Below are 15,026 nucleotides of genomic sequence, written 5' to 3' on the forward strand. Positions count from 1 at the left end.
TGCATTTGGAATACTGTGTACAGTTCTGGTCGCCTCATCTCAAAAAGGATATTATAGAGTTGGAAAAGGTTCAGAAGAGGGCAACCAGAATGATCAAGGGGATGGAGCGACTCCCTTACGAGGAAAGGTTGCAGCATTTGGGGCTTTTTAGTTTAGAGAAAAGGCGGGTCAGAGGAGACATGATAGAAGTGTATAAAATTATGCATGGCATTGAGAAAGTGGATAGAGAAAAGTTCTTCTCCCTCTCTCATAATACTAGAACTCGTGGACATTCAAAGAAGCTGAATGTTGGAAGATTCAGGACAGACAAAAGGAAGTACTTCTTTACTGAGCGCATAGTTAAACTATGGAATTTGCTCCCACAAGATGCAGTAATGGCCACCAGCTTGGACGGCTTTAAAAGAAGATTAGACAAATTCATGGAGGACAGGGCTATCAATGGCTACTAGCCATGATGGCTGTGCTCTGCCACCCTAGTCAGAGGCAGCATGCTTCTGAAAACCAGTTGCCGGAAGCCTCAGGAGGGGAGAGTGTTCTTGCACTCGGGTCCTGCTTGCAGGCTTCCCCCAGGCACCTGGTTGGCCACTGTGAGAACAGGATGCTGGACTAGATGGGCCACTGGCCTGATCCAGCAGGCTCTTCTTATGTTCTTATGTTCACAGTATAACAAATTCTACTCAAAATACAACTCCACATAAAGCAGTTCATTATTTTATTCATATATACATATATTTACTTCCTAACAGGTGAATTGATCCCATTGTTGTCTATAATGGCAAATAGTGTGTTCTATACAAACAAGATTTCTCCCATCCAATGATGTTTTGACAGTGCATTTCATATGGAGATCATAATTTATAACATTTGCAACTAGTATTTCTATACATAATATACAGCTATTCATGTCCAACCTACTTATGACTCAAGGAGTAAGACAAGTATAGCTCTGTTAGATATAAAAATTCTGAAGGACATGCAAATAGATCCTGAGAATACTGCATCAGAATTGCATACAGAGAGATTTTCTTTTTGCATAATAAATGCATGCAAAAATAGAACTGTGAGATTGATAGAAAAAAGTTTGGAAATACTGTTTTGAAACACTAATTTAGTACTGTACATCTTAATATGAAGAGAACCTACAGAGTCGGTGCTTTCCAAAACACCAATAGCTGAAAGGTTTGTATCTCTCTTTTTGGTATATCTGTCAACACTTCAAGTTTCATTCAGAGGAGTGAAATTTGGGGGTTTTCTACAATGCAATACACCATAGGAATAAAAAAGCCTGCATTTGAAAAATATAGTGAAGATACTAGGCAAGTTGGTTTTCACAGCTTTTCTGTATCTTAACAAAATTATCCAGAAAACTCTGCATAGCAGCAATAAAAAAACTTGAATAGCAAATGCACTGAACTTAAATTTCTTTAGATATACACATTGATGCCATGTCTGCCTTGAGTGACAAAGATCTCTTTTACTTAAAAACATCCCATAAGACTAAGTGGTGAGCTCAGATAAAAATAATGGGGTTTTAGAGACAAAATGTCTTGTAATCAAGTCTACGCTAAGAACAAAGTACTCATTATTAAACAGTGGTTTCATGGGATGGTGACTTCCAGCGAGTCTGCAGGTTTTTCATAATACAGTTTGTCATGCTATATAGTTTTTCTTGCATTTCAAAGAGTTCACTCCCTGAATAGTCGAGAAGATTTTCAGAAGTAAAATGTGCAGCAAGCATATTGATGTGGGCAAAAAGATTTGTAGTCGATTGCTCATCTGCGCTGGAGGCAACTGGCTCATTCAAGTCTAGAAAGAAAATTAAAAAACAGTTCACACCCACCCACCTCTCTTTGCAAAGACATCCTATTTAGAATCAAACTAGAGCCACAATACATATGCAACCAGTTTGTAACTGTGCAATTGCATACATACAATGCTAATTATAGCCCTAATGGGGCAGGTATTGCTAGAGTGGTATGCAACAGCCCATATCACGTGGGAGGAAGTGTGTGTGCTTTTGGGACCAGCCATGAAATGACAACAATCACACTGCTGTAAGTAATGTAGACAATGGGCTTAACTTGGATGCAAATGGTTTAAGTATACTCACTCACATACCCAGTCTGCATTATACTTCTAGCATATAAGCTGCATGATGGCAAGTAATATTTACCTGTTTCGACTTTATCTTCATTTGTGGAAAAGGGCTTCTCATCAATGCCATTCATCGGTTTCTCTGTATCATCTAGGCCAGCAATTTCTTCAATTCCACGAGATTTTACCTGCACAATTTGGGGGGGGGGGCAGTGTTAATTTCACTGCAATATATTTTATTTGGAAGCAATTTTGAATACTGCAGATGACATAATCTATAATTAATATCATTCCTTCCTTCCAATACTCAACTTGGGGATGGGTGCCTGATGCTTGCCATTACCAGGAAAGCTACTGATATTCTGAATTATTATGTGGAGCAGGTTATGGGCTGGATAAGTACTAATTGGTAATGAACTGAGACTTAACACACAAAGGAAAAGTGCTCTTGGTAACAGAGGACAATACTTTGGAATAGTATTTGCAAGTTGCAGATGCTTCCAGTTACAACAATGCATAAACAAATGTACGCTGTGATGTATGGGGCAAGTATTTTATAATATGCCATGTCTTTATAGTTGTATAATTTTACACCCCTCTTACACCTGCCATCTTTTCTACTGCTACTGCTATCTTTAATTTCCCAGTTAAGTATTGGAAGCCTATGAATGAAAAGTCTGAATGGATTGATAAGTCTGCCCAAAAATTACTAATGGAAAGAAAGCAGAGTGGGAGCTGAGCTGATGATGGCTATTGCAAATGAACAGGGCATCAGAACTCTGTCTCTATCGCATCGTCATAAAGCCACAGAGACAAGAACCAGCAGTAAGAACTGTTGGGCAGTATCCAACTAACAGGTCCTGTCAGTGCAAAGATTTCCAGTAGCACAATCTGCTCTGAAGGATTGGGGGAACTGAGAGGGGAGGAAATCCTATTGAGCTGACAGGACACTTACTTAGGGCTGCTTTGCATACAACACATAGCCCCCAGAAGCCACAAGCTGAACAGGAACTCCAGAAGCATAACAGAGGGAAATGGCATTTCAAAGGATAGCTGGTATCCAGTCTTCCCCAGAAACAATAAACATAATAATGCAGAAGTTCCCTGCAACTATGCCAATCAGTCCGCCATGCGCTGGAGAGCACAGGGAAACACCATGTGACCTGAGGAAGAGGCTCAGATAATCGATTTCTTAACAACTTGAGGCAGAAAAGGTATAAGCAGCTCAGAGGGACAGAGCTATTTTTGGCAAGATCTCTGTACCACAGGAGCAGTATGAAGCTTCCACCACAAGCAAGGCTCCACCCCTCCCTCATTCCACCTGCTAGATCAGCTCCCTCGCTGTCAGAGCATGCATCCCTCTTAAGCGTTCTATGATGCCATACCTGCTTTGAGTGACAAAGATCCCTTTTACTTAAAAACATCCCATGAGACTAAGTGGTTCAGCTCAAGTAAAAATAATGGGATTTTAGAAACAAAATGTCTTGTAATCAAGTCCACTCTTCCAAGAACCATTATATTGTGTTTTTGCAATGTTATTGCATTTTATGGTTTAATTGTTCTTATTCGTCGGGTGTGGTGCAAAAGCAACCTAAGGGTTGGATAGAAATCTTTGTACAAAAATTAATTAAATAAAAGAGGGCCACCCTGCAACTGTATACTTGGTGGTCTTCCCAGGTTCCTTAAAAAAATAGCTCTAAGTTAAGGGGGAGCCCCAAACCCCATACTCAATGGTTTCCACAACAAAAGCTTGAGTTCAATTCAAGATTTAATCAGAAATGGAAGGGGGGGGAATCTGGCTGCTGAAAGTTGACAACTGGGGGGGGGATAGAAGAGGGTAAGGGAGATGTGTACCCAAAATTTAAAACCTACCCTCCCCATGCTATGTAAGGTTACAAGAAGGAGGGGGGGAGACAACTTGCTTCTTTCACTCTCTGAAATCCTCCCGCCTACAGAGAGTAGTGAAGCCCCCCAAGCATGGAAGACTACAAGCTGACTCCAAACCAGAGTCTACGTGCTATATAGCATAGCAGGAAAAGATTTCAGGAGGATGGGAAATAAGAAAGGTATCTCTCTTCTCCTTCCCTTTCACCTGCAAAAAATAAGGCTAGAAGTTCCAGATTGGCTGAAGCCCTGTACAGGAACATTCCTGTTATGAGTGGTAGATATACACTGTGGGTCCCCACTTGTTTTTATTCAAATTTCAAATACAGTGTTGATTTCCAAGTTTCAATTTCAGCTGAAGAACCAATAATGTTTATTGGTGTTTCACACAATTTTTTCTTCCAATGTGAAAACAAGCCCACACACCCGATTTTGCTCTTTCTTATAATACAAATAAGCTTACCTGCTGGTCATGGTATCCTTTCAGAGCCCTTCTAACATTAGAAACTTTGGGAGAACGAATGGGAAGCGTTTTGATCTCAGCTGCTGTCAGAGAACTCAAGTCGCCTACAGTCCTGATGTTCTTTGCTCGAATGAGTTGTCCTAATCCCCTTGCCCTTAGACAAATCAGAAGCAGCATTAGTTTTTTCTCCCTTTTTTAACACATAAATATAGGCAAGATCAAAAAGAGCAAACCTAATTAAAAATGCTAGTCTTTGAAACAAAAAAGTACTCTTGCCTTCAAAAAGTGTTTTTCTACTTTAACACAAGATTTATAGATTCATACAATGAGTTACCCAAATATTTATCTATTCTATAAACATAGTAAAGGCAGCATTTTTACTTCCAACATACATGCATAAAGCTCTATTCAGGCATTTGGATGACGACATGTGGGCTTTGTTGGGAGAGGGGCATGCATTCACGCCCCACATGCACCAGCTCCACTTCTGCTGACAATGGTATGTGCATTCAGGCATTTGCTTCCAATCTTGTAGCAGACAGCCATCGCTGTTCTTCACAGGCCCATTTTGGCCACACTGTAATACTATCAGGAAGGAAGGAAGTTTGCTCCCAGGACTACCCCACCTCACCTGCACATCTTTCACTTCTTAATTAGGGTAAGTGTCTGGGGGTGTGTGGGGGGGAGGGAAGGAAGAAAACAATGGGAGGGACAACCTGAAGGACTTCAAAATGCCTTCATTTTGAATCTCCCTTCAGATCTTTGCACTCAACATGCAAAGTTCAAATGTGGAGCCAACACATATAGCAATGTTGGTGGCAGATCTTAATTCCCCTTCCCCACCTTAAAATTTACATGCTTATGAGTTAGAGCTGCCTGTAGCAGGTAATGCTTCTGTGTTGCAAGACTGCAGCCTAAAGCAGCTAGTCAAAAGGTCACCAAGCTTTGCCTGAGCATACCCATGTGGAAGTTAAAGCATTCCCTTCCCCACCCCACCCCCAAAAAGAGATCTTCCTTGTCAAGGCAGCTTTCTACTAAACAGAATGAGTTTCAGAACAGCAAGTTACAATACTTGCTTGAGCTTGCTTTTTGCACACCAGCATGTTTCAAGTCTCCTGCCAGAGTGGAAAAATGTGTGTGTGTGTGTTTCAACACACATAAATAAAGATATTACTTTTGTTTTTTAACTGTTTTGTACAACTGTCAAGCCTGTTCTCATAATATTTTCCTATGAAGATATTATTAACTGGCTGTAGAATGTTCAAGTGTGTTACTTTCTCCAGTCTGTCTTAGAGACAGATTTTAAGCCAGATGCCTGTGGCCCTCCATATATTGCTGAATGACCACTCCCACCAACCCCAGCAAGCATGCGCAATGGCCAGGGATGCTGGGAGTTGTCATTCAGCAAAATCTGGAGGGCTACACGACCCCTACACCTGTTTTAAGCATTTGCTTCCTAGTATAGGAGAAAAAGAGGCTAGAGAGTCAGGACCAGTGCTCTGCAACAAGTATGAAAAATATGCTCTTTGTTTGGTGTATCAGGTACATAGTTTTATTTCTATGATGTACAAAACGTATATTCTCTTGCGGATATCATCAGAGATACATCTCAACTCTACACAGAGAGAGAGAGAGAAAGAACCAGAAGTAGAGTGCTACCCTAAGGTTTTGTTATTCCTCTGCAACAGAAAGCACCTGTGCTTATTCCATCTGTGTGGCTTGAGACAGATGTTGTGCATATGAACATATCGCCACTATATACCAGCATCACTGGATATATGCAAACTAGAATACTCCTGTTACCAGTGAGTAAATGTTTTAGATCCTCCAGGAAAACAGGAGAGGAATGAGTTAACGGGAAGGCTGAGTGGTTAACCTTGGCAAACGTTACAGACACAGCTGCGGGAGATTAGCTCTTCACACTTTAGCCCATAAAGCCGAGAGCTAGAGAGCAGCCTGTGGGGGGGTGTAAAAGGAGACAAAGGTGTTGATGCGGAGCGGTATGCTGGTAACTCTGTTGGTGACTTGTGCTAGTGAGTGTTTGAACTCTACTAATAGGACCTGTTGGTGCTACTTGCCAATAAAAGTCCTTCTTACTTGAAGTGCTTCTGTGTGTGACTGGCATTTACTCTACATTACTGGTACTTGGCTATAGACCTCATAAATACACGCTAACAACTCCAACATTTGCCACAGAAGTCTTTCCGCACTGGTCATCTCAGTGATTTGCTACTTACCAAATATTTGAAGTAATCTGAGGCAAAATTGTGTCAACAGGTGCTTTACAGCCCACCAATGCAGGATATATGCTTTCTGTAGGAGCTGGTAGTGGTTCCTTCACCATTTCAGTGATCTTAAATAGTACAGAAAATAATTAACTTGGCTAAATTTAAAAGATGAATAGCGGAGAAAATAGAGAAGAGATCCATAAAACTGAAGCAAATCTTACTAAACACTTCTTTGAGCTCTTATATTTATGGCTACGAGATCCTGGGGGCAGAGATCCTTTGGTTGGAGTGGTAATATGCTGGATAGGAAAAGAGGGAAAAAGCTCTCTCAGGATCACAGGAATTATCTAAAACCCTATGACTAGTCTTATTAAAAATCATATGACTCAAAAGGGTCCTTTAATTTAGGACAATAGCTAATTCAAAGTAATGGGTCATACTACTAGAGGCAGCCATTTCTTTCCAGCAGACTAAGTCAGTGAACTATGTTTTAGAAAATGGTATGTTACCTGGCATTGTTTTTACTTCCCTGAAACCTTTAAACTCAGAGTCGAAGTCCCCATATAATTATGCACTTGTATGTACAAGTGGATGTCTCCCACGCACCTTCTGCATCCCCCTTCCTCACTTTGCATACTGCTCTGGAAGGTCAATAGACTCTCAAGAGTGGCTTTTGGGGAAATCAAGTGGCTAAATTAGGATGGGGAGGCAGAAAAGCCTCCATAGGCACATGAATGGCCTTTCTACTCCTGCACTGAAATCTCCAAATTCAAGCCTTTGCTCTTTTCTATCATTACAAGCAGTGTAGCTTGTTGCAAAATTCTTGCTGTTGGAGATCAATCTCTTAGGAATGAACAAGTAAAAAGAGAATTCCAGATATTACCTTGGCTTGGTGGTTAGGTGAAGATTTAATACTTCTGAAAGACTGTGAACCATTAGAAGAGTGGGTTCTAACCACAGGACTTCGCCTGTCAATGTCGTCTGCCACTTCTTCTTGGTAGATCGGATTGGCAAAGGAAACTCGTCGGCTCTGTTCAGAGATATTCAATAGATTTTAAATACAAGGTCTCTTACAATAAAGATACATCAGAAACCATGAAGTGATCATTTTCACGGGAAACTGGAATTTTTTCTGGAAGTAGCTAGCATTCATATCTTTTCAAAAAGAAACTGATAAACATGACCTAGATAGAAGCATTAAGCCACTATAGCAGATTTGGACCCATACAATATGCCCTATAGGGTCCTTGTGATGTTCCTGTAGGTTAAGCATCTGTAAATATGGTAAGTGCGGGTCTATTAGGTGATGTATGGTAATTGACTGAGAGAGAAAGGGGGAGTACATGGGTGAGAAGATGAAGTATGCTGGATGATGATTGGCTGAGTGGCTGGCTGGCTGAAGTATAAATGGAGGTTTGTGAGTGATGGGAGGGGGAGAAGTTGTTGAGTTGGTTGGAGTGAGGTCGTTTGGTGAGGGTTGGTTGGCAGAGTTCTGAGGGAAGTTTGGATTTTATTTGGCTGATATTTAAAGGGTATATATATGAACAGAAACATAAAGAGTGACCATATATGAAACCATACGCTTGTGAAACATTCCTAAAGTAATCTTGTTATTTCCTGTTATTAGCAAATACATACTTATTGGGTTTACCAAAGGCCTGATCCTTGGCTGGGGAATATACAGACCAGAAGGAAGGGCAAGGTAATTACCAAGGCTGGAGGGAAACTGTATCTAATGGTGGAAGCGGTGAAGGGAGATATTGTAACAAGTCAAGTATCCAGAGCAACCCAGAGTTGTATGCTTTATATATAAAGATACAAAGGGGTTGGGAACAGCATAGCCACACAGTCACAAAGTAACAAGCTATAGAGAGACTGAGGCAAGGTCTCTGGGAGTATTGGTTACAGGAAGTGACTGGTGGTGCTGCCTAGCAGTGGGACCTAGTGAGATCTGTGCTAGAGCGGAGTGAGAAACCATATAAAGGACAGTCCGGACTGGTGGAGTCCCTGGTGGTGCCTAGTGAAAGGCAGTAGCCACAAGCAGGTGGGAACCTGACAGGGAGAACCAGGGAAGGACATCACAGTCCTCAAAAAGTATCACAGTATATATCCTTAGCAAAGGGGAAAAAATTCCCTGAAGCAAAGACAGACAAGTTCTGCCAGTCATGGGCAGGAAAAGGGAGCAGGCTAAAATGGCAAGTGATATAATTGTAGCACAACAGACTTAAGCTGCAATGCTATGCATTCTTCTCTTAGAATAACTACTGCTTAGTGGGACTCATTTCTAGGGAGATATACATAGGATTAATTGTATTACTCTGCACAGCACAAACGACAGGAAGTACGCGGCTCCCTAAAGAGAGGAAATTATACATTTTGTTCATATCTGCCTGAGATCTGCATTGCATTTTTGAGACCCAATGATCAACATTAACCTTTGGTTGGAACAAGATGAACTTGAGTACTTGAGTATTTGAGTACTTTCACATTTGAGAACTATTAGCAAGTGCACTGACTATTAACTGAATAAGACCCTATACTATCAGGTGCCTATGTGGCAACTAGATTTTATATGCTCATGTCTACAGGAGCTGCTCCCGTAAATGAGAATTTGGGTCTTTTTTAAAAAAAACTTGTGTCAGATATTGGTAAGATACATGGCAAGGAGTAGCTTGTTACACCTGAATTTCAAATAGAGCCTGACTAGTTCACTTTAGCATTATTTTTATTATGCATAAAAATGTAACAGCAGCCTGTTGAATCAGACCAATGACCCATCTAGTCTAGCATCCTGTTCTGAGAGTGGCCAACGAGCACAATTTCATTCATGGAAATGAAAACTGTAGTATGAAACAGCAGCACAGAAGACTAGTCAACTGTGGAGCAAATGGTGATAAACATCAAAGGTTGCTAGATACTTGGAGCTGGGAGCAGTTGCAACTATCATCTAAATTCTGTGTGCAACATGAATTAAGAACATCCACAAACCAAGGCTGTTATCACACTTAAGCTCCACTGATTTCATAAGAGGGCTCAAGTGCAAGCATCTGTGCTGGCTATGGCCAATATATTTTTATCTGGCACATCCCCCCTCCAATTAATAATGCAAATAAGCCTTATGGGAGTTGCTTCAGATGCCCAACTTCTTCATGTCTGAGCAACACCTACTACAAAAAAACAACAACTGTGTATGGGAGCTGGATATTTGGGAACACACCTCAGTCTGTGTTCCAAGTTGCAGCACTGAGATTGCTGATATTGCTGTGACAGGTTGTCCAAGCTCCCAGACAAACAAAATACGTTATGTTACCATAAGTAGCTTATTCCCATAAGCAAACAAAGCTGCAAAAAGAAGCTGTGAAACTGACCAAGGTGTTTCCCCGCAGGGATTTAAACGTGTTAAAGCATATCAGGCATGCTTATCTCTGTTATCTTTTTGGCGCCTACTGAAGACCTTTCTTCTTTCAACAAGCCTTTTAAGTAAGACCTTATCCCAGATTGAGTCTGTTTTGGAATTGCTTTTTAAGATTTTTTTTAAAAAATTAAAAGATGATTTTAAGATGTTATTAGTGTTTTGTCCTTTGTTTGCCACCCTGGACTCCTTTTGGGAGGAAGGGTGGGATAGAAGTTTAAATTATACAGCCACAAGAGCGGCTGTATACTATAGCCACCGTGGATTTTTCACATTCTGCAATGTTAAATTGAAAATACCCCCCATGCCATTCTGATGCATCCCATAAGCTCATTTTAAAACAAAACCTTACAAAACTTACTAGTCCTGAACTCAGAAATGTTTGCTTAACAACACTCTCATTTTTCACAAAACAGTCAGAAAGAATTGAAAGTTCAAAGTCTAAAGAGAGAGAGAGAAAAAACCCAGACGCCTTTTGGACTTTTTTCTCTAAGAGTTCTCATAAACTGTTGAAATTCATTAAAAATCAGCCATGTTCACAAAGTACCTGTAATCTTGTTACTGATGTTGCCGCATACTCTGACCTGCATCTTCTGCAGTTTAAAAGTTTTTAAAAATGCCTGGATGATTTTCAATTAATTTAAGAAATTTTGGCTGGAACCCTATAATAGTGTCGGGCATGCTCAGTAAGAACCAACTGTCAGTGTTCTAAAAGCCAGACTCACTGCTGCTGGACTTGCCTAATCAATCAGGCAGCCACACCCACACGTGACCTTTATTTCACTTTAGACAGTCGTGGCTTCCCCCAAAGAATCCTGGGAAGCGTAGTTTGTGAAAGGTGCTGAGAGGAGACTCCTGTTCCACTGAGAGACCTTCAGTGGCCTGACTGGTTTAACAGTCAGCCACTCTGATTAAAGGTCCGTGAGGGGAACAGGGCATCTCCTAGCAATTCTCAGCACCCTTCGCTAACTACACTTCCCAGGATTCTTTCAGAAAAGCCACGACTGTCCAAAGTGAAATAAAGGCCTGGTGTGGATGTGGCCAGGGACAGCTTTGGTTTCAATTTGGGTGGGAGGCTACATGTGTCTGCTGTAGAATAAAAAGGAGGAGGAAACGCTGAAAAGCAATGATACTGTTCGCAATGTTCTCCTTTTGGAAAGGAAAGGGGCTTCCCCTCTGCCCAGTGCCCACCCAATCTCCTCCCCTCCCTCCTCCCCCCTCCCCCAGGTCAGTGTTGGACTATGACTTGGGAGACCAGGGTTTGAATCCCCACACAGCCATGAAGCCAAGAATTTGCACGGCACTTTGCAGATAAAATCACTCAGTTTCGTTCCGACTTGGATGCTATAGTTGATACAGTCTCACTGGATGTAACTTTGGCTCCTGCCTGTCCAATAATAATGGATTCTTTTCAATTTGTACAGCCCGAGGATGTGGACAGGATCCTTGGAGAGGTGAGAGCCACCACATGTCTTCTAGACTCCTGCCCTTCCTGGCTCATTAAATGCGCCAGAGAGGGACTGGCTGAGTGGGTGAAGGAAGTGATCGATGCCTCCTTAGAACAAGGCAGAGTTCCAGTGTGCCTAAAGGAGGCAGCTGTAAGGCCTTTGTTGAAAAAGCCATCCCTGGATCCCTCCATAATGGATAATTATCGGTCAGTGTCCAATATCCTATTTTTGGGCAAGGTAATAGAGCGTGTGGTGGCCTCCCAGCTCCAGGGATTCCTGGATGAAACGGAGTATCTAGATCCATTTCAGTCTGGTTTCAGGCCTGGTTATGGGACGGAGATGGCTTTGGTCGCCTTGGTGGACGACCTACGCAGAGAACTGGACAGGGGGAGTGTGTCCCTGTTGGTTCTGGTGGACCTCTCAGCGGCTTTCGATACCATTGACCATGGTATCCTTCTGGGCCGCCTTGCTGGGATGGGACTTGGGGGCACTGTTTTACAGTGGCTCCGTTCCTTCCTAGAGGGACGAACCCAGAAAGTGGTGCTGGGGGATTCCTGTTCGACTCCTTGGCCGTTGGCCTGTGGGGTCCCTCAGGGCTCAGTTTTGTCCCCCATGCTATTTAACATCTACATGAAACCACTGGGAGAGGTTGTCTTGGGGTTCGGTGCCATCAGTATGCTGATAACACCCAACTCTACTTCTCCTTTCCACCTAACTCCAAGGAAGCTGTCTTGGTTTTAAACCGGTGTCTGTCATCAGTGGTGGACTGGATGAGGGCGAACAAATTGAAGCTTAATCCAGACAAGACAGAGGTGCTCCTGGTCAGTCGAAAGGCAAATCAGGGAATAGGGATTCAGCCTGTGCTGGATGGGGTTACACTCCCCCTGAAGACACAGGTTCGCAGTTTGGGTGTGCTCCTGGACTCAGCTTTAAATTTGGAGGCCCAGGTTTCTGCGGTGGCCAGGAGTGCTTTTGCACAATTAAGATTACTGCGCCAACTGCGCCCGTTCCTTGAGCCATCTGACCTGGCCACGGTGACACATGCCTTAGTTACTTCCCGTTTAGATTACTGTAACGCGCTCTACGTGGGGCTGCCTCTGAAGACTGTTCGGAAACTTCAGTTGGTGCAACGTGCTGCAGCCAGAATGTTAACTGGGGCTGGTTACAGGGACCATACGACTCCCCTGTTACAAAAGCTCCACTGGTTGCCACTCTGTTTCCGGACACAATTCAAAGTGCTGGTGATGACCTATAAAGCCCTATATGGCTTAGGTCTAGGCTATCTGTCAGACCATATCTCCCTATATGAGCCTGCCCGGGCCCTGAGATCCTCAGGAGAGGCCCTTCTCTCAATACCTACGTCCTCACAAGCACGACTAGTGGGGACGCGAGATAGGGCCTTTTCGGTGGCTGCCCCGAGGCTTTGGAACTCCCTTCCTAGGGAAGCAAGAATGGCCCCCTCCTTGCAGTCCTTCCATCGGCAAGCAAAGACTTTGTTATTTCAACAAGCCTTTGGAACTGAAAGCTGTTAAGGACAGGTCTTGAAGGGTGCTGCATTGCTGTTGCCTAATTGTATTATTTTAAACTGAGTTTGAATTATTTTAACTGTATGTATGAATGGTTTTAATACTGTAAATTGTTTAATTTGATTTTAATCTAGACTTTTGTATGTTTTTAATTATATGTGTGCTTTTATCTGGAAGCCGCCGTGAGTTCCAGTTTTGGAAAAAGGGCAGGTAAAAATAATGATAATAAATAAATAAATAAATGAAGCCAGTCACTGCCTCTCAGCCTCAGGGGAAGGCAATGGTAAAACTACCTCTGAACACCGTTTATCATGAAAACCCTATTCATAGGGTCACCATAAGTTGGGGTCAACTTGAATGCAGTCCATTTCCACTTTCAAACATGATTAAAAAAGTAAAAGTGTCCCCGCACTTATAGTGTGAGTCGTCGCAAGAAGTCACCCTAAGAGTCGGAAACGTTTACTAGGCAGACCGTATATACGGGGTGGGATTGCCAGTTCCTTCCCCGGCATTTCTTTACCCAGCATATGCCGGGTACTCATTTTACCGACCACGGATGGATGGAAGGCTGAGTGGACCTCGACCCCTTTTACCGGAGATTCGACTTCCTCCTTCCATTGGAATCGAACTCCGGCCGTGAGCAGAGCTTCGACTGCATTACCGCCGCTTACCACTCTGCGCCATGGAGGATCTTTCAAACATGATTGGACAGAAATAAATCCCACTGAACTCAAAAAGTATGCAACTAGTCAAACCCACCCTCCCTCTTGCCCAATCGCAGGGAAATTGGGCAGCTATACTGAATGCACCAGGGGAGCAGGAGACCTGAACTCCTCTCTGAGATATTGGACTGCCCTACAAAGTTGTCAAAATGCAAACACAATGTGGGTTGGTCTTTCACAATCCAATCCACTTCCTGTGTAGCTTGGAAGAATTTGGTAACATGTGCCTCTGAGCATATCGTGAGTGGTGGCAACACCTGCAATCAGCCCAAATAGAAAGAAGACATGTGCTGTGCTGATCTTGTTTTAGCAGGGAGGAAGCAACATTATTAAGACAGTTGACATAGTTCAGATGGTCACTTTAAATATGTGTGATTTACTTTGCAATTTTAGTGCAGTTTCCTATAGGAAATCATTTTCTTTTGCTTCTGTTTCTGTGAATATGTGAAGTACAGCAACACTTTGCAAAATTTACACTAAAAAACCTTCAAAAATAATTGTGGAATAATGGCATTGACTATTCTGCAGAATAGTCTCCAGTGGACATCAGGAGCTTCTCAGTTTGCACAAGATAAAACAGTGGGAGGTGAAATATGTTCTAGCAAAATTCTAGGTGTGCTCTATGTTTTTAATTGATGATGTTCACCTTTCCTTAAGTGAAGTCGTTTAAGCATAGTAGGTTGAAAACATGCATCTTGGGCAGGCCAAGTTTGTTTTTTTCAACAGCTAGAGTCATTCCTGAAGTAGCAACATATTGTAACCAGTCTGATTTTACATGAAATTGCAGTTTCAGATTCAACTGTTAATGCACCCAAAATAGAAATAGAATATAACCTCCAATTTGAAACACAAAAGGCTGTCTTCGCCATCATATCTCACTGACCAACAAAAAGGCTTTGAAATTAATAAAAATAAGTTTGACACAGGTTTCTAGAATGAGTAATGAGAGAAATAACATTTTCTATATTAGATTCTCTGTAGAAATAGTAACACAGGAATGAACCAAACACCAATAAACATACAAAAATGTCATTCTCCATCTTTGGAGATGGCAGGTATTGCCACCACTCACCATATGCTCAGAGGCACATGTTACCAAATTCTTCCAAGCTACACAGGAAATGGATTGGACTGTGAAAGACCAACCCAAATTGTGTTTGCATTTTGACAACTTTGTAGGGCAGTCCAATATCTCAGAGAGGAGGTCAGGTCTCCTGCTCCCCTGGTGCATTCACTATAGCTGCCCAAT

General features: G+C 42.2%; 1 protein-coding gene across 4 annotated transcripts in view; it reads right to left on the minus strand.

Moving 5' to 3' along the window:
* Positions 1-695: 695 nt before the first annotated feature.
* The window catches only part of RIF1 (replication timing regulatory factor 1), a 49,424-nt gene continuing 35,093 nt past the window's right edge, over positions 696-15,026 (minus strand). For 2 of the 4 annotated variants that reach the window (XM_061608801.1, XM_061608800.1), the window contains exons 30-35: positions 7,553-7,699; positions 6,891-6,968; positions 6,679-6,794; positions 4,442-4,595; positions 2,174-2,282; positions 696-1,806 (exon numbers count right to left, since the gene is read on the minus strand). In XM_061608801.1, the coding sequence (XP_061464785.1) occupies positions 1,586-1,806; positions 2,174-2,282; positions 4,442-4,595; positions 6,679-6,794; positions 6,891-6,968; positions 7,553-7,699 (825 nt within the window). In that variant the 3' untranslated portion in view covers positions 696-1,585. The remainder of the gene's footprint in view (positions 1,807-2,173; positions 2,283-4,441; positions 4,596-6,678; positions 6,795-6,890; positions 6,969-7,552; positions 7,700-15,026) is intronic. The other 2 variants (XM_061608803.1, XM_061608802.1) reach the window with 1 other exon arrangement.

This window comes from Rhineura floridana, chromosome 2 (genome assembly GCF_030035675.1).
Source record: "Rhineura floridana isolate rRhiFlo1 chromosome 2, rRhiFlo1.hap2, whole genome shotgun sequence".
Classification (NCBI taxonomy): Eukaryota; Metazoa; Chordata; class Lepidosauria; order Squamata; family Rhineuridae; genus Rhineura; species Rhineura floridana.